This window comes from Branchiostoma lanceolatum, chromosome 10 (assembly GCF_035083965.1).
Source record: "Branchiostoma lanceolatum isolate klBraLanc5 chromosome 10, klBraLanc5.hap2, whole genome shotgun sequence".
Classification (NCBI taxonomy): domain Eukaryota; kingdom Metazoa; phylum Chordata; class Leptocardii; order Amphioxiformes; family Branchiostomatidae; genus Branchiostoma; species Branchiostoma lanceolatum.
Window position 1 is genome coordinate 2,713,151 of NC_089731.1, and position 18,692 is coordinate 2,731,842.

Consider the following 18,692-nt stretch of genomic DNA (forward strand, 5'->3'; position numbering starts at 1 on the left):
ACAGATTTGTGTACATGTTTGTTTTATTATTTCTAACCGCTAGTCCAATCAAAGCCCTGGTCACGAGAGCGCCGGACTTGAGCATTACGCATGCGGACTGGAACGTAGGTAGAGACGAACTCCTCTTTATATTAGGGGTGTTTCTTTTTGTTTTCTTTCTTAAATCTCTGTGGAATAATATATACTTCAAAACATGTAAAAAATTCATAGTACAATTTAATATATTTAATATTTTTTATTTGTAAAATATTCCATTTTTATCTATGCATGTATGGTTGTAACGATTTAGATTTAATATCTACCTTGCACTTTTCAAGATGTGGTGCAGTCCGCTTGCCTAGCCCTAATTTGCCGCCATATTGGAGAAAAGGTGTGTGGAAACAAATTTGTGTGTTTGCTTACTCCGATTTTTCTGCTCAGGAAAATATTTTTGATCCCGCAAATTTAGGTAACGATTCTCCAGGCATAGGAGAACTATATACTGTGCATATTTAGCGTCTAAATGTTTTTAAAATCTTGTTATTTAGTTGAAAACGCTCAGATCTGAAGTGTTGCATGTTACACGCATGAGGTCATGAGATCGGAATCTCCTGTCCCGGGATTTTCTACCTAAACTCTAAAGCTAACTAGAATATTAAGATAGTCGGCTTGGAGTGTCCGACATGTTAGATTTATGTTTAGTGGCGAACTGGGCACATGTGATTTTTCTTTGAAATATGCACATGGCGAAATACTCGTAAGAAATAAATCTTTGGGTGGATTATATGTGTAATACTTTTGGGGCGCCGTGAGGGGTTGGTACTACATGTTCTGTATCTATATAGCCGGTACAACCGGAGTTTTCTTATTACCTTCTTTTTCCGTGGCACAGAAAATCTATGCTGGAAATAAACGACATACTCGTCCTCTCTTGAATCAAGCAGTCTAGTCACCCCGTGTGTATCGCATGACATACATGTACTAGTTGTACCTGACCAATCATAATGTGACCCTACAAACACGTGACATCAGCAAAAAGCTGAATGCCTGGATAACTTGTGGTTATTACATATGTATTTTAAAGTTGTCGGCCCCTGGCAAATTATACCTAAAGACTGACCAGGGGCCTTTACCTTTGATTTGACACATTGCCCACAATGAATCATTACTGTGCATGAACTATCTTATTGGTCTTAAGTGCCAGGAACTTTATAGTCAAACATATTGCACTTGGGTAGATCTCTATAAACTAAAATTATAACATTTGGCTAGCCACAGATTGATTCTTATAATATTTCATACAGTATTCCTCTGCATTTAAGGTATATTGTTATGAATATTGTATTTTTATTGGTAGGTTATGTATTAGGTTAAGTTGCACATTGTAGAAATGAACTAAGTTATACTTAAGTATTTTAGTGAATCAGCTGCTACCAGCGAAAGTTGCCTCGGCTGACCCAGTGTAATGACTCACTTAATTGTTAATAAATACAAATACAAAACATTTGTTCCCTTAGTCGAACTCCACATCAACCAATCAGCATGCAGTACGTGCGCGTGACAGACGACGAGAATGACGAGCCGATCGAGCTTCCGACGGAGGACGACGGCACGATGCTGCTGTCCACCATCATGGCGCAGTTTCCCGGCGCCTGTGGTCTGAAGTTCCGCAACCCGGAGACACAGACGATGCGCGGGATCCGCCTGGTGGATGGGATCCTCCACCCACCAGAGGGGGTCTGGGGATCGCATCTCTTCATCGTCGTCTTTCCTAAAGGTAAAGCCCTTGTTACGCATAGCCGGCTGACATGGCTACCAATCAAGTTTGGCAGTGAGTCAGAAGAAATCTGACCAGTTTTAGGTCCAGAGTACTAGTCAAATTTGACTCCCAAACACACCCGCCAGAGGGGGTCTGGGGATCGCATCTCTTCATCGTCGTCTTCCCGAAAGGTAAAACAGACTGAGGTCCAGTCTTACTACTCTTTAGTTGAAACTTGCCTCCCAAATGCAACACACCTGCCCGAGGGTTCTGGAGATCACATATCTTCATCTTCCCGAAAGGTTAGATACTGTAAATTATCTTTTCTGGGGGAGGGGCTTGATAAACAGTTACTCAAAATTCAACCAACAGGATAAAATTTTGAAACAGACGTTTCAGACAGCATTCGCTGTCTTTCATCAGTGACTAAAGGGAAGAACTGGAGAACCAGGTCACTGAGGAAATACAGTGGATGCTGCCTGAAACATCTGTTTCAAAATTCTATCCAGTTGCTTGAGTAACTAACTTAGTAACTATTTTTGGCATATCTTAGTTTAATGTCTAACTAACCTACATCAGTGAGATCATCTTCGTTGTGAGAATCCTTTGAGTTAGCCTGAGTGACATCCTGTTTCAGTTCCAGGCTCTACCTTCACCAAACAGTCTTAGAAGTTAGATTGCTGCCATTCAAGTTGTCTGGAATAAATGTATCAGGCCAGATTCTAACCTAGCACGCTAATTGGTCCCGTCTGTCAAAGCTCCATAAGCAATCTCAGTATAGGGATCACCCGTCCCAGAAAGGACCAAACGACACTCGGGCTACCTTTTAGCCTGGTTTCGTTTATGTTTTTCATTGACAAACCTTTTTTCCTGTTTTGATTCCCTGAACAGACAACAAGAGAAAGATAGACGAGAGTCCAGAGAACAACTTGGTGAAACGACCGCGAGAGAAACTGAAGTGCAGCGACCTGATCGTGCTGGGTCTCCCCTGGAAAACCACAGAACAGGAGCTGAGAGAGTACATGGAACAGTACGGGGAGGTGCTGATGGTCCAGGTACAAACACAAACTACTCATGTAGTTACGTCTATATCTAACTTACAGCAAGTACATAGTCATACCTGGGTCTTCCCTGGAAAACTACAGAACAGGAGCTGAGAGAGTACATGGAATAGTATTGGGAGGTGCAGATAATTCAGGTGCAAACAAAATCTTCTAACTCCTACTCCTCTAGTTACATCTATTTCTGACTAACTATAGACTCATACTTATAACTGGTCTGCCCTGGAAAACGACCAAACAGGAGCAGGGAGGAGTTAGTGTAAGGAGGTCCGATAAGGATTGTAGCTGCTTCTCTCTACCTCACATGGAACTGGAATGAAAGCAAAACATCTTCAGTTCAAATGTTTTTGTTTCCTACCCTATCACGTACATGTAATATGTTTATTTTATCAACACTTTCTTGAGGTAACCGGATGATGGTCAGGTAGTTATGGCACACTGTTGATGATATTTGCTTTGCAGATAAAGAAAGACCCGAAGAGGGGGAACTCGAAAGGGTTCGGGTTCGTTCAGTTTGTGGACTACGAGGTTCTAGTTGTGTAGGGCGTCCAAAAGACGCATGGACGCAAAGGTAGCTAATACCCTGCTGCAAAGCTGTACTAGAGTAATGACTCACTGTTGATGTTTCCTTTGCAGATTAAGAAAGACCCGAAGACAGGGAACTCGAAAGGGTTCGGGTTCGTCAGGTTTGCGGAGTACGAGGTTCAGCTGAAGGTCATGACCCAGCGTCACATGATCGACGGACGCTGGTGCGACGTCAAGATTCCGCATTCCAAGGTTGGCGACTTCGAGGTGACTGACAGGGGAGGAGTTAAACAAACTCTGACTTAATCTTGCATCAAATTTTTCTGCTTAATAGAAACTGTTAAACTGAGCTATAAGTATTTGTTAAGAGAATTCTTATCTGGTTTGGCTGTCCATATTTTTATACAAATTTTAGAAATTCAGGGCAAATTCAGTGAAATGTGCCAGAAAGTATAAAGTTGTTTTCTTTCTCAAGTGCAAGATAGTCATTTCTGACACAGGATTTACCTACATACCTACCTCCATGTTTTTTTTTTAAAACCAGATAATGCAAATATACACACATTTTACACAGACGCACATTATTTCCAAAGACAATTACAATAATACGAGGGGTGATCAATAAGACTAGTCCTCGGCCTCACCCAGGATTTACCTATCTTAAGTCTAGAAAAAATGTAGCCCAAAAACTTAAGTGAACTGAATGGACCACCCTAAAGAATCTAAAAGATAAATAAAAGTAGTGTTTGAGTTTGTTTAGGTACTTTTGTACAGGTACACCAGGTCCTGATGTTCAGGTTTTACAGGAACAGCTCCAGGGTTTAGGTACACAGTCATAGCAGGGTACTGTAAATCACTTTAATATGGCGGCAGGAAAATATAGTGGTTGGGGGAAAATGGAGTGGGTCACGGCACTTAATTTTAACGGTGGGAACAAACATTACCATCTCAAATATCAGTGATCAAATATTAGTGATGATGAAATTTTAGCTGTTGACTAGTGGCCGTTCAATCAGCTAAAATTAAGTCACAGTTAACAAATCAATAATTACAGTAGTTAACAGTTTATATTTTGTCTTCAGTTCTAACCATGCTCCTGTGTCCCCCACAGGACGAGGGGGTGAACATGAATGCGCTGCTCTCCCGGAAGGTGTTCATCGGCCGCTGCACGGAGGACATGACGGCCGAGGAACTGCGCGCCTACTTCGCACAGTTCGGGGAAGTCACCGACGTCTTCATCCCCAAGCCCTTCCGAGCGTTCGCCTTCGTGACGTTCCAGGATGGCGAGACGGCACAGAACCTGTGCGGAGAGGACCACATCATCAAGGGGGCCAGCGTGCACGTCAGCAACGCGGAGCCCAAGCACTACCAGCAGCAGATGATGCAGCAGCAGGGCAACTTCGGGCAGTCCGGCGGCCGCCAGAACCGCGGCCAGCAGAACCAGGGCTACAACCAGTTCGGCAACCAGTTCGGAAACCAGTTCGGGTACCAGAACCAGCCCAACCAGGTCGGGTTTAACCAGATGGGGGGCAACTTCAAGGGGAACAGTCCAAACAACATGGGGGGGAACCAGCAAGGGATTCCGAATAACCTTGGCGCGCTGGCGGCCTCCATCGGGGGGTTCCAGATTAACCCAGCGATGGTGGCCGCCGCGCAGGCCGCGCTCGGACAGAGCTGGGGCATGATGGGAATGTTAGCCAACCAGGGTCAAGGTCAGCAGCAGCAGCAGCAGGGTCAAGGTCAGGGGCCTCAGCAGGGGAGCAATCAGAAAAGCCAGATGGGGGATTCGTCTCAAGGGGGGTATGGGAACCAGGGGGGTGCAAGTGGGTACACCAGCATTGGGTGGGGCGGGGGGAGCCAGAGTGGAGATGGGGCTAGTGGGGGGATGGGGACGACCCAGGGGGGTACGGGGTACGGGTACCAACAGGGGGGTATGAAAGATGGGCCGTCTGGGTGGGGGATGTGAGGAGAGCTGTGTCGGGGTGTGGGAAGGGGTTTTGTACAGCGGTCAGTTTACCATTCATGTAAAAAATCAAGGTTCTTCTGAGAGGAAAGTTGGAGGAATGTTGTGCATGAATTGAAAGCTTCCATTTCTGTTTGTTGATGAGGTGAATTGGGGAAATTATCTTTTTTTTTTCTTAGGTTTTTGTCTGTTTGAAAAATGCACATTTTTGTGCCATGTTTTCCTGCAAGTGGTGAGATGTCTTACTGTACCGTGATCGGGTCATTTTTTTCTTGAGCATTGCTGTGTATGTTACGTACATATTGTGTGGTTCTGGCAAGTGGAATGTCCTGTTGTCCCCCATATGTGAGAGTGGAATGTTCCCATGCTCTACACGCTGCTTGGTGTTGTCTGTCGCGCTACAAGCAGTTCAGCAAATTCTGCTGGTCACAAACTGGCCCAGGTAAGGTGCTGCGTGATTGGCATGTTACCATGGCAACGGCACGTTACCATGGAGACGCCTGTCTGGCTGTGAGAAGTGGTTAGAAAGAGTGTACAGAGTCTCCATTTAACACCTACATGTTCTGTTCTGTGTGAAGACTGAGTGGTGACAAGGAAAATTTGCTGTTTTCCAACTCCTGATTGTACATACAGAATATATCAACCCCCCTCGGGCCCTCCCCCAAATTGAGTATGAAACACAAAACAGAGCTTGTGTGTTCTGAGGATGTTTTCTGCTGTAAGGACGATTACTGTTAGTAGTGTTTTGGATGTTTTGGCAACACCTTAGGGGCGGAGGCTATTGGTATTCACAATGTTCCTGTATGTTGTAAAGGGTCAGAAGTTGTGTGATGTCAGGATGTGTTCTGCCGATGTATGATTTTGATGTGAAATTCTTTAGAATGTTTCCTCTAAAAGGAAGAAAACCTACTCCACAAGACTGCATGGAAAACCTAGAGCGTGTGATGTGTGGATACATGTACCGTAGTATGATTTTGTCTTACAATTCCATGTATAACTATAAAATGCTGCCCCCCCCCCAAAAAAAACGAAAGAATTAGTGAACATTACTACATGTTATGATATGAAAGCACTTGTATGATGTGAGAATATTTTCAAGCTGTGTTAGTTTTCTGGATGTCTTAGTTGTATATACGTATACACACATGTATGTTAGAAGTATACACTGTATGACTATGAGTATACGCTAGACGCTGGAAGTTCATGTTGGAACGCTGGGATGAGAGAGCCTGAGTGATTCTTCGTGAGCTGCGCTAGTCGGAAAGTGCCACAGTGAGAGAGAGTGACGCCATGATTGAAGTGTAGACCTGGTAGGCTGGAAGTCTATGTTGAACAGTCGGGGTGCAAGAGACTGAGTGAAGCGAGATTCGCATGTACGTTTGTCCCCAAGCGGATGCTTCTACTAGGAAACCGACACAACTGAGAGAGTGACATCGAAGTCTACGACTGAAGCACGACCGAGTATTGACAGCAAGAAGTTTGCCAAGCATGAGTGATTCGTACATCAGACAGCTGAATGAAAAGAACGAAAAAGAAAAAAACCTGCAAGCTGGCAGAACAGAAAGTGTGTTATACGACTGGAAGAGAGTGGAACGCAGACTGAGGCAAGAGTGTGTAGTTTTGGTCAAAAGCGTTGCCAGGGTGATTGTTCGTCGACTGTTCCGGGTTCGCTGGGTGGGTGACTGAGTGACAGCGGATGAAGGCACGACTGTTGTCTGCTTAACTTTTCACCTCCAAAGTTTTGCCTTTATAGGTGGGGAGCACCTGGTGGAAGCGACGCAATGACGCGGCAAGACACGCACAGGTAACGTGTGACTGCGGAGTGGCAGGCCTCACCTGTAGGCACGTGTGATAGACAGGTGTGCTATGCCTTCACCTGTACTGTAGGCAGGTGACTGGTAGGGTTGAAGTTGAATGCTGACTATATTTTTGTACCCAAATCTGTACGTTTTCGACACAGGAACCAGTGATGTGAATCGCAGCGAATGTTGGAATAAAGTGATGGTCGTTATGCATACCTTTGTCTTTGTGGTCTTTTCTTTTTTTGTGTGTTAAACTTTAGGACACTTGTTTTCTTCCTTGAGGACACTTGTTTTCTTCCTTGAACTAGGTTCATGCCCTTTATATCTAAACATCGGCTAAGATATATACAAACATGGAAACAAGACTGGAAGGAATAGTAGTTAGATGTAGGATTCTATCCTTTGAATATTTTCAGTTTTTCGAAAGCAGCAGTAATAAAAACAGTACCCCTTGTTTATAGAGGGTCTAAAAACGCTGGAACTGAGAAGCTGTACTGTTGAGAAAACCTGGCAGCTAAAGGGTTAACAATATGGTCAGAGACCAGAATGGGTCTGTTGGCCTTTTTTTAGTTGTTCCTCAAGCATTCAGATTACTATTTTAATTGGTGAATATGCCATACATTGACTTACGAAGTTTCTGACTTGATCAAGCCTGACTAAGAGCCCATTCGTGGTTACCTCAACAGAGGTTTTAAGACACCCGGCTTCCAAGTCAAATATAACGTAACAGGGCAAAGGTCACTGATGTAGGCATGTCCCTTTGGTCCACTTTGGGTCTTCTCGTGTTCTATAGCTTAGGCCATGTTGATTTGATTACATGTATATGGATGACATACACCGTGCGCGCATCAAGTTTTGTCCGTTTCCAAAAAAAAGAAGACTTTTGAATCATGCTATAAATCGCACAAAGCAGCTGCAAATTGAGCAAATGTATGCCGTAAATTGGAGAATGGATACTTATTTCGTTGGATACCAAGGTCAATTCCAAAGTCAAAGAAGAAGATGTGAAAAGAAACTAGAAAGGCCGTCATTTGCCCCTGAGCAAATACAGCATGTTTCGCCCATACTCCTCCCCAGGCAAACAAACAAGGTTTTTGAGAACTTACACCTCCATGAGATATTTAGAGCTGTTGGTAATGTCCTATTTCATCCCGGTTCCTTAATTATGCAAATAAAGTTCTAATGAGTATGGTCTATTTTTTGATTGATGCGTACCTGACTTTGATTGGGGACGTAAAAGGCACTGGAATGAGAGGGATGAGCTCCGCCTTCCAATACTTTGCCCTACATAGCGGATAACAACCCACTACCTCTACAGACCCGAGAATGGCTACGAGACTTTATTATTTTATTTATTCGTTCAGCATGTACATGCCAGGGTTGCCCAACTAGCTGGAGGCTATTACTAAGGGCGAGCCCATGTGCGGTCATAGGACGGTAGGTTTTGAACCACTCACACCGAGAAGGACCCCTTACTCTTTTCGATAAGTGCGGTGGGTTCTTTAACATGCTCGAGGTGTGGCTCTCCTCAAACACGGGACCTCCATTTAACCGAAGCTAGGTACTCATTTACACCTGAGTGAAGTGAGGAAAGTCGTGTTAAGTGCCTTTCCAAAGGGCATATCGGTGGTTTCGAACCCGGGACCTCTCGATTGTGGGCAAAACACCCTACCGATTGCGCCACACGATGCTACGAGACTTCTTTTATATTTCTTCTTTATCAGACTGGATTCCGTAGAGGGTTGTTCAGACAGGGGCTGTGTATAGGGCCTTTGAGTACTACGTTAAATCTTCTGTAGTTTGGGGCCGAGTTGGACTATTTTTCTCGGAATCAATCGGGGCAATTTTGAACTTTTCATGTCATAATTCTCTGATGATGTTTTCTGATCAGGGAATGTTGCATGTAAAAAATACATGTAAACAGAAAAGTTCTACATATCTATCAATGTATTCTCCCTCCTGTACACCCAGTCCGCAAAACCACCAACCATCCCTTCTGAACGGTTTCCACGGATGTTCAGTTCAAAGGCAACTGAGGAGCATGCAATCAAAGTATGCTTGAGTTTCGGTGGGGACCCCTGACGTTTTTCGCAGTATTTGCAGCTTACTGGGAACGTTTTACTGCAAACATGGTAGTTGAAAATTAAATCATACACTACATAGCTGACTTGACAAACTCAGAACATTAAAGGCAGAAAACGATGAAAACATTTCAAGCCGACGAAATCAAATTTCCGTCCTTTTCTACTACATTTCCCACTTCTCTTCCCACGCTCGTTTCTAGGTCTTCCACAACGGCTAGAATTTATAACAATAATAATAATAATAATGGTTTATTGGTCAGAAATTACCCATGCAATGGCAGCCAGTGCTGAATTGCTGCAGGGTTTACAATCAGTCACATACTTAGTAATACACAACAGATACATATTTGCTCCACACTTGCACTTTGTGGAACTGTCGCAAGGGTCTGGGAGGCTGCCATTCGGCGCCAGCAAGTGACCTCAATACGATCTTCCCCAACCTAAGTCAGGTACCCATTCACACCTGGGTGGAGTGAGGAAAGTCGTGTAAAGTGCCTTTCCCAAGGGCACAACATCGGGGTATAGCAGTGGTTTCGAACCCGGGACCTCTCGGTTCTGGGCGAAACACCCTACCGATTGCGCCACACGATTTATCAGATGAACGTATATATTGATGTTGCCTTCCGTGTATGCCATAAGATATGCTCAGTCGGACACGGGACTCCGCATGAACCTTCAGCCTTATTTGGTCATGCTGTGGTTAATCTTCCACTCCAGTTGGGTGGACTTTCTCACTGGAGGCTCGCTGTCTGGAAACTTTGCCCGGCTGTTACAGTGTTACACGGAAGTCAACATTGTGGGGTCGTGTGGCTCAACGGCAGAGCGTTCGGCTCAGAACCAAGAGGTCCCGAGTTTGAATTCTGTCATGTCACCGATCTTCTGCCCTTGGGAAAGGCACTTTACACGACTTTCCTTACTCCACCCAGGTGTAAATGGGTACCTGACTTCGGTTGGGGAAGGTCGTATTGAGGTTACCTGGTGGCGCCGAATGGCAGCCGCCCAGACCCTTGCGACAATGCCACATGATGCAAGTGTGGATAAGATATGTATATGTATATGTTGTGTATTATGTGAAACCTGTAAACCCTGCATCAATTCAGCGCTAGAAAGGCTGCCATTGCGGGTAATTTCTGAGCAATAAATTTTTTTTTTTTTAACAGAGTGGTTTGTACCAAAACTCAATTCAAGGCATGTATACGAAGAACCAAAATATGACTAAACCAAAACATCACATCTATGATAATGGGCTTCCTGACTCAAAGGAAATATCCCTGATATTTTTAGTTGCTGGTGTAAACAATGGACAGATGGCTGGGTGCGATAGGAAGTCAGGACGTGCAGACCTGTGCTTGTCAGGACTAGCTTTAGTCGAGACGGGCCTCCGTGGAAACCTGAGCATCAAAGGAACAAATCATGAATGTCTCTGTGGTTGTTTTGGTTCTTGCTCTGCTGCAAGTGGTTGTAGGGGAGACGGCTCCCAACAACCCGGGCCCGAGGACAGAGCAGTGCGTGTGCAGCCCTGCCATCTACGTCGACTATGGAGACAAAAAGGGCGAGGAGGCGGACAGTAAAGTGGTCAGTCTGCTTAACCCTTTAGCTGTTAGGTTTTCTCACCAGTGCAGCTTCTCGATCTGTGCCAGCGTTTTTAGACCCTCTTAAATATGCGGGTACTACTTTGGCATTACTTTGTTTTGTTACTTTCCTTTCAATTAACCACACCATGTCATACATCAATGGAAAGCTTAGACCCTCTAGTTTTCAAAAAAAATAATTTAAATGAAGCCTAGTATCAATATGAATGAATTACAAGGGCAACTACTAGCTATAGTGACTGGTCATCATTCTTGAACTGGAATTATGTTGTAGTGATTGGTCATGTGTCAGCTTTCACATCGATACATTTTGAAGAATAGTACTTGTGCGTTTTGTAGTTTCTTGTTAGTCTCCCACAGAAAGAGCTCGCCCTCCACATTTTTCCAGAAACAGCAAATCAGATTACTACCTTTGCAAATAGACCACGGGCTACTCCATGACCTATGATTTTCCCCTCCAGCTGTACCAGCTTCGGACCCAGTTAACTTTGCTGCAGGGGTCAATGGAGTCACTTCGGACCCAACAGGTAGGGTCATCCTTTGGCCAAGTTACAGTAAACACAGCTTCTGATATGATGCATGATACTGTACTTCCATCTATTTTCGGGGAAAGTAATTTTGTGTTTAATACCTCTTTCTATTCTGTTTTCCATTGGGAAACATGACCAAAGGCATCTCCAGGGGTGTGTGGGGGTGGGGGTGGTCTTAAGCTTTCAGACTCTAAATCTCCAAAAATATTGAACGAAATACAAACAATGTAGTTACCGTTGCGGCCATTCTGGACCAAAGTTGCACAGCTTCTTCCTTATGATACTGTCAATCTTCAAATGTTCGCGGTGGTTTTATTTTCGCGGTGACTTCTATAACCGCAAAATCGTAACACCGCGCGAATATGCGTTTTGTATGTACTACAGAATTGATTTCAACCGCGAAATTCAAACACCGCGAAAATCTCCTTATCCCTCCAACCGCGAAGTAAAACCATCGCGAAGTAAATACATTTACAGTATACTGTACAAAAGTTCCATCTACTTTAAGGGGAAGATTTTCTCTGATTTATGGCTGTTTTCGTTATGTTTTCCTTTGTGAAATATGATCTTGATATGATCAATGGTATCTCCGAATGGTCTAATGAGTGCAGCCTGTGACCCTCTTTAACTTCCGGCTATGGAGGAAGTGATGTTGTCGGTTCTGTTTGTGTATATGTGTGTGAAGAAACAGTATAAAGCTAGAAGATTTGAATGTTTGCTGATGACGTTTGATTGGTGGGTAAGTACCTATGAAGCGAAGTGACAATTATTAGATTTTAGGCACCTTAGTGGTATTTTTTGCTACTACAGCAAAAAAAAATGTTATTTCCATTTTCTGTACTGCGCAAATTTGCATTGGAAGTGGTACTGTTCAAAATATAAAGATTACTTTATTGACAGTGACTTTCGAAAGGTCTTATACATCTATTAACACACAGAAGTAAACACATGTGAAAAGGTTTAGGTATCTATTATATCATGTAGGGTTTACTTTGCATGGTCTAAGAATATACGCACAGTACAGAATTTGTATAGATGTTAGCTAGCAATCTAATCAGCTACAGACTACGACAATATTGATGTTGAAGAGATGTTTAACCCGTCTTGTATCCACTACAGGAAATTCTTATTGATGAGGTCAGTAACCTAACAGCGGAACTTCTTAAGAAAGGTGAGTCTTACTTACAACATCTAAGCCCAAGTATCTAAGCTCAAACTATCAAAAAAATATATTGATAGTCAAGTCAAGTCAAAGTTTACTGCACAACGATTGTAACAGGTACAATGTAAGGCAAAAATGAAATACTACTGGCTACTTATATCAAACTACTAAAAGCTATAGTTAGGTTCTATGCTATACAATGATTAGGTTCTATTCTGTACAATGCTGCATTTCAAACTACATGAAGGCACTATCTATATAATATTGTCAAAGGTAGATGATATCAACATGAGATACAATACGGAGTCGTATATGTCAATTATACAATTACATGATAAGGAGATGAATGTCTTATATAATCAAATCGCTATTTCACGAATTCTTTTGATGATAAGTGCAAGTCACTACAAGTGAAAAATGGTGGAATCTTAAATCGTGGAATCTTAAATCGTAACCCACGCTTACACAGTTTCCACTCTGTCCACAGCCGAACCGGAGAAACCCGTCTGTCCCGACGGTTATGTACAGTTCGAAGACAGGTGCTTCAACTTCTCTATCGAAAAGAAGACGTACACCGATGCCAGGTCCGCCTGTCAGGCTGCCGGCGGGCGTCTGGGTATGCCCAAGGACCAGTTAACAAACGATTTCCTAACCAACCAGATAGAAACCAGGTACTTCGCATTCAGTCGCTATATAGTCTGGTTCGGCCTGACAGACGAGGTCCGGGAGGGAACCTGGGTGTGGGAGGACGGGACGCCGCTCATCGGCTGGTCCGACTGGGCACAAGGAGAACCGGACGATTTCTTTAATCAGGACTGTGTAGGTTTTGGGTCGAGATTCGGCCTCAAGTGGGAGGATGGTGGATGCTCCCTTGATACTTACTATGTGTGCGAAACAAAAGCTACCTTCCCTCCAGTTGATTACTAGAACACTAGTACTGATTGAGCTACACTAAATACAGGATTGAAAGTTGATACCAATAATCTGGGCAATATCGGTTGCTATGGAGCGAGGTCGATTGTTATGTCCTATTCTGCTGGGAGGTCATGTGACTGAAAATGTCTATTGTGGCAACCAAGATCTTATCAATCGCTGTTTATTTGATTAGTCAGTCATGATTAAGTCAGCAGTTCAGCAAGTTTTTGACTGGCATATCTATCAACTTAAGTTCGGTCGACATATTCTCCCAGTGGATGCATATTGCGACATTGATACTTACTATGTATGCGAAGTAAAAGCTACATTTCCACCAGCCGATTGCTAGAACACTGGCCAGGAGCTACATTGAATGCAGAGTTGGAAGATAAACGTGGGACACCGATAAGGTGGATAATATCCGTTGTTTTGGAGCGAGGTCAGTTGTTATGTTCTCTTCGGCTTGGAGGTCAGGCCCAGAGAAAAATGCCTGGAGAAAAATGCTGTTTCATTTTACGGTCCTAAAATAAAATAAAACAAGAATTGGTACGTAGGGATAATACATGTATTTGTTTTAGATGTACGCCAAAGTTATCCAACAAATACAGGTTGAATAATGTAAAACTGAAATGCATGAGGACGCTGATTTTTTCCATATCATATTGAATTTTATGTTAATGAATATATTCTAGATATTTGATAACATTGTGCTATTAAATATTTCATTCTTTCTCAAAAGACGAAGACAGTAATATCTGATACATAAGAAAACGTCCTGCTGGCACAATGTGCAATGACTTAATGGGTAGAGTGTTCACCTTGCAAACGGTAGGCCGTGAGTTCGATCCCCGGCCGGGTCATACAAAAATGGTACATATACACATATACTGCTTTCTCTGCTTAGCACTCATTTGGGAAAGAATAAGGAAGTTAAACACACATCACTACCAGTGGACCAGCCTCTTGCTGCAGTGACTTGCTCAAATGTGTGGCCCAAGGGCTACAGAAATGGAGATGGGCGCCACCCCTATGCGTCTTATCAAGACGTCTGGGATACTTTAAGTTTAACTAGATGCAAATGCAAATCATTCGAATTTAGATATCTATACTTTAAACTTTGTACTCGCTGGGCAAGCAGTGATGTAACAAATACTAGCAAATATTGGTTCTTACAGGTTGGTTCTTGGATGTCTTGAAATGGTTTTAGCTAATAAATGGATATTGGGAAGCAGACACATAGCCTGGAGTTCAGCCTTCTTAGCTTTAGTCCGCGACGTACCCAAGCTCCGCTCCCCTCCAAGAGGCTGGACTCCAGGCTAGTGGAGACAAGCTCAAAAAGGATTAATGCCAGGCTATGCCAGCCAGCCTTGCAAGCAAAATCCTGCCCCTCGTACTATGTTCTGTCCGATCTTTTAACGCGACGGACGGTGTTTTAAAATACAATATTTTTGTTTACAGCTAGACTAAAGAGAAACTATAACACGTATAGCACTCGTGACAAAGGAATATAATCTATGATATTGGCATGCAGAAGAAGGAAATGATGGTTCAATCTCTTTCTAGATTGGTGTCTGTTGATTCTAACCGAAAAACCTGAACGAATCAAGGTGAACTAGCATTACTCCTCCAGCCAATCCCTGATGATTCCATTGACCACCGTAGGCTGGTCCTGCTGTACGCAGTGGCTGGCTCCAGGCACCACCTTCAGAGTGAAGTCAGGTACAAACTTGCCCGTCCCTTCGGTCAGCCCCACCTCTAAGAACTCGTCCTGATCTCCCCAGATCTGCAGGGTGGGGCACGTCACTTTCGTGCCCTTGTAGCAGCGAGGCGGCATCTTCATCCCAGCGCGGTAGTAGTTGATGGCTACGTGACAAAAGATGAGTATTGAGTATTGAGTTGATTGAGATACCCTTTAGCCCCTCTAGAGGGCTAATATTCCAGGGCTCATAAACACTACATGTACATCACAAAATACATACATACACACATAGTTACATATATTTACATACAGATAAAAGCAGGTAGAATTGGAGAAAGGGATTGGTTGAGGTCAGAGGTCAGAAGCTAATTATGAAACACATTTACATGGGCTGTTGTATTCTTGGTTTGGAAAAAGAGCATACAAGATACAAACTAACGAGGTATAGAGTGGGCAGGCAAGAAAACATATGGGGGCAGGGGGACTTCCGAGACCGAGAGGACTAGAAGAAACTATGCTTACGACTGACATGGCCTGACATGGACTAAGGCTTACCTGGGAAAAATATTACCTTGTGACCAAATGTTAATTCATCTGAAACGGGCGGAGGGTTACTGGACGTCTCACGAAACTTAATGTGTATCTCGTGGCCTGTTAAATAAACGACTTAAATCTATTTTAAAACAGTAATTTGTGGTAGGGACTGCCGTCAAGACATATACTGGTCGGGACATTTCAACTGTGGCGTCGGCCCGGAGAAGGGATGCGTACTTTATTCGGGGTTTTGCATTTTACGTTTTAGGACCGCAAATTTGCCCAGAACTTTGCCCGAATCGGGGGTGCGTACTTTAATCGAGCAAATACGGTAATGATGTTTGTGCTCTAGAAATGGTTTGGGTTGAGAGCAGATATCCAAACCTATTGCAAAGCAACAGCAAACCAAACAGTGAAAAGGTGAGGTTTAAAGATAAGGGCCATTAGAAAAGTATGAGGACACCGATACCTGCTGACATGTTCACTCCGGGTCTGGCAAAAGTGTACTTGAAACCTTCGAAGTCCTCGTCTGTTATGGCGCCATGACGTTTGCAGCTCATGAAGGCATTCACATACTGAAGGGTATACAGAGTTACATAAGAACTATGAATAGTCTGTGGAGCAAGGAATTGAAATGTGTTGTGTTATGGGGTCATATCTTTTAAACCAAATACATGTTTTATAAGTCAGATGGCATTGTCCCTTCTATTCATTAAAAATAACATTGACATTTCATTATAGTGTATTTTTCAAATTCTTTTATCATACATGTACCTTGTATATAGCTGTTAACAGGAAAACATCAATAATAAAAAAGAGCTGGTGCAAACTCGAAACGCGGCTGTATCGTGAGTGTAACTGGCTGCCTGTCTCCACAAAGTCAATGGCTTTAACAAAGATCCCTGGTAGCCATAGTAAATGGTTCAAGAAAATGTAACATGAAATAATATAAACAAAAAACCATAATACACAAATTTGCCAAATCTCTTCGTGTACACTTACCTCAAAGTCCAAGGATTTCAAAAAGATCTCTGGTAGCCATGGCAGCTGAAATAAAAACATGTACCAGGACCGGCGGAGCTGTGAAAAGTGGGCGGTCATGTACTTCATGTAGAGGCCAGGGTGTGGGTTATTCATCACAATCAGCCTGTCCACAAGATCAGGGCGGTCGATGGCAACCCGCCAGGCGATTATGCCGCCCCAGTCGTGCGCCACCAGCGTGCAGGAGCTGTAGCCGAGAGCCTCGATCAACTCTCGCACGTCATTGGCCAGGTGGGCCAGACTGAAGTTGGGCCAGCCGCGGTAACCGAACGGTTGTGGGGACTCGGTCTCACCGTACCCACGCAGGTCGGGGGCGACAACACGGTAGGAGTTCCTATAAGGGCCAGGTGTAGGAAAATGTATGATGATGATGATCTTTAGCACAAAGACTCATTTGCGTTGGTACACTCCATGATCAAATTTGATACTTTACTTCAACACAAGCAAATGTAGATCACCTCGAATTTTGAGTCGCTCATACGTCGACCTTCTTCAGGAGCGATTCAATTACTCCTTAAGGTCAGAGTGATTGAATCACTCCTGAAGACGGTCGACGAACGAGCGACTGGCTATTTGAGGTCAGCCACATTTGTTTGTGTTGAAGTATCAAAATTTATCACGATGATCTTTGCTTGCACGTTCTTGCCCATGTGGGTCTTGCCCATGTGGGCTAAATGCGGTAGTTTCATTATTACATGAAATACTAATGTTTATGTAAATAATCATTACTTGAAGAGTTCCCAAACAGTGATATGATACTGTTATGATAATGCACTCCTAATATCATAGGGGATTGGTTGTATTGCTTTTGAAGACGGTTCTACTTTTTCACAACATTGGGGCCAAATGACCTGAGGCATACCGTTGTCATTGAGGTAGAATAGGCACTAATATTTCATGAAGGTATGAGGTCTCCGAACTCTTGTTTTGTATATGGGTCTGCCAGATTTTCCCAGGTCCTTCTGCTTGCAATGTTGTCGACACAGGATCCATTACAGGCTACGTAAACATTAACGTCCTGCTTAGTTCAACACATGGGAGTTTTTCCGCTTGGAAATGAAATACCGGTCCGGAGTATTTCGGAAATGAAATACCTGAACTCCTTGAGTTGATGTCGCCAGGAGTACCAGCACTCCGGGAAGCCGTGCAGACACAGCATGAGCGGCTTGTCCCTCTCCCCCGCCGCCACATAGTGGAACCTCAGCCCGCTGCTCTCCAGCCGCACGTACCCGTGTGTGCCCAGGTCCGGGTCGGCCAGACACTTCGGGCGGTCCGGGCGAACCTTGTAGCCGAAGAACGCTCCAGGCCCGTGCCTGATAACTCCGAGAACCATGTCAAAGAGAACCAAGGAACCGTAGAAACTTGCGATGGCCAAAGTGGTAACAGATTGGACGATATTTATAAAGAGACCCATGTTTCCTTGAAGGATGTACTCAGTAGAAACTTGCTGAAAGCTTGTGACGTGGCATTTGTTATTCGTCTTACTTAGACTATAATATGGTGGAGTGTTGTCAGTTTACAGTTTGTTTATATTGCAGAGAACGCTCTATTTGGAGAGAAGATAATCAGCTGATATAATCTATACAATGGAGGATCTTATTTGCATCATGAATGAGAAAGATCTATAATACTTCGCTCAAAAAGGTTAACATCATTTCATTTGGCAAAGGTATCAGGTGGTTGATCTCCAGCGACATTGGTGAATGTTGACATGAATTGCATTTGTGATATACAGCTGAAATACTAGTATGTAACGCTATAGATGCATTAACAACGCCTTGTTTGAGTATGTTTGAATGGTTATAATACATCTGGGGTGAGTTCGATTTACCTACTGTACCAAGCTTCTCATGATAACAAAAGTTGGCTCCTGTACTGTTTAAGCAAACAGTTGAACAAAATACCATCGTTCCGTTCTTTCTTTTATAGGTCATAACCTACCCACAACACAAATATCAAGGAAACCCATACGTAGCCTTTCAACTCATTTTCTTAAGAAACAAACAAACAAGACCTCTGCTGTGGCAAATGAACATGTAATACCAG

General features: G+C 43.5%; 3 protein-coding genes across 3 annotated transcripts; 2 read left to right on the forward strand and 1 right to left on the reverse strand.

The window, feature by feature from the left end:
* The first annotated feature begins 314 nt into the window (after window positions 1–314).
* On the forward strand, window positions 315–5,290 carry LOC136443839 (TAR DNA-binding protein 43-like). Its single transcript, XM_066441208.1, has 5 exons — window positions 315–370; window positions 1,497–1,756; window positions 2,630–2,793; window positions 3,436–3,591; window positions 4,436–5,290. The coding sequence occupies exons 2-5, from the start codon at window positions 1,522–1,524 to the stop codon at window positions 5,288–5,290; spliced, it is 1,410 nt and encodes a 469-aa protein (XP_066297305.1). The 5' UTR covers window positions 315–370; window positions 1,497–1,521.
* A 5,114-nt stretch (window positions 5,291–10,404) lies between these two features.
* LOC136443568 (perlucin-like protein) lies at window positions 10,405–14,002 on the forward strand. The gene is made up of 4 exons (XM_066440852.1): window positions 10,405–10,748; window positions 11,227–11,292; window positions 12,415–12,466; window positions 12,945–14,002. Exons 1-4 carry the CDS (start codon window positions 10,587–10,589, stop codon window positions 13,382–13,384), a joined length of 720 nt encoding a protein of 239 aa, XP_066296949.1. The 5' UTR covers window positions 10,405–10,586; the 3' UTR covers window positions 13,385–14,002.
* On the reverse strand, window positions 12,535–18,186 carry LOC136443567 (epoxide hydrolase 4-like). Its single transcript, XM_066440851.1, has 4 exons — window positions 17,741–18,186; window positions 16,608–16,980; window positions 16,075–16,180; window positions 12,535–15,235 (listed from the first exon to the last, which is right to left on the reverse strand). The coding sequence occupies exons 1-4, from the start codon at window positions 18,058–18,060 to the stop codon at window positions 14,991–14,993; spliced, it is 1,044 nt and encodes a 347-aa protein (XP_066296948.1). The 5' UTR covers window positions 18,061–18,186; the 3' UTR covers window positions 12,535–14,990.
* Window positions 18,187–18,692: the final 506 nt, after the last annotated feature.

Bases quoted from the DNA above. Each gene is read 5' to 3' on its own strand.
- LOC136443567 (XM_066440851.1), bottom strand. From the start codon at position 18,060: ATGGGTCTCTTTATAAATATCGTCCAATCTGTTACCACTTTGGCCATC. The intron at 16,981-17,740 runs GTATTTCATTTC...TGGCCCTTATAG, and splicing joins CATCAACTCAAGGAGTTCAG to GAACTCCTACCGTGTTGTCG. The intron at 16,181-16,607 runs GTAAGTGTACAC...TATACCCTTCAG, and splicing joins TGAAATCCTTGGACTTTGAG to TATGTGAATGCCTTCATGAG.
- LOC136443839 (XM_066441208.1), top strand. From the start codon at position 1,522: ATGCAGTACGTGCGCGTGACAGACGACGAGAATGACGAGCCGATCGAG. The intron at 1,757-2,629 runs GTAAAGCCCTTG...TTCCCTGAACAG, and splicing joins CATCGTCGTCTTTCCTAAAG to ACAACAAGAGAAAGATAGAC. The intron at 2,794-3,435 runs GTACAAACACAA...TTTCCTTTGCAG, and splicing joins GGGAGGTGCTGATGGTCCAG to ATTAAGAAAGACCCGAAGAC.
- LOC136443568 (XM_066440852.1), top strand. From the start codon at position 10,587: ATGAATGTCTCTGTGGTTGTTTTGGTTCTTGCTCTGCTGCAAGTGGTT. The intron at 10,749-11,226 runs GTCAGTCTGCTT...TTTCCCCTCCAG, and splicing joins AGGAGGCGGACAGTAAAGTG to CTGTACCAGCTTCGGACCCA. The intron at 11,293-12,414 runs GTAGGGTCATCC...TATCCACTACAG, and splicing joins AGTCACTTCGGACCCAACAG to GAAATTCTTATTGATGAGGT.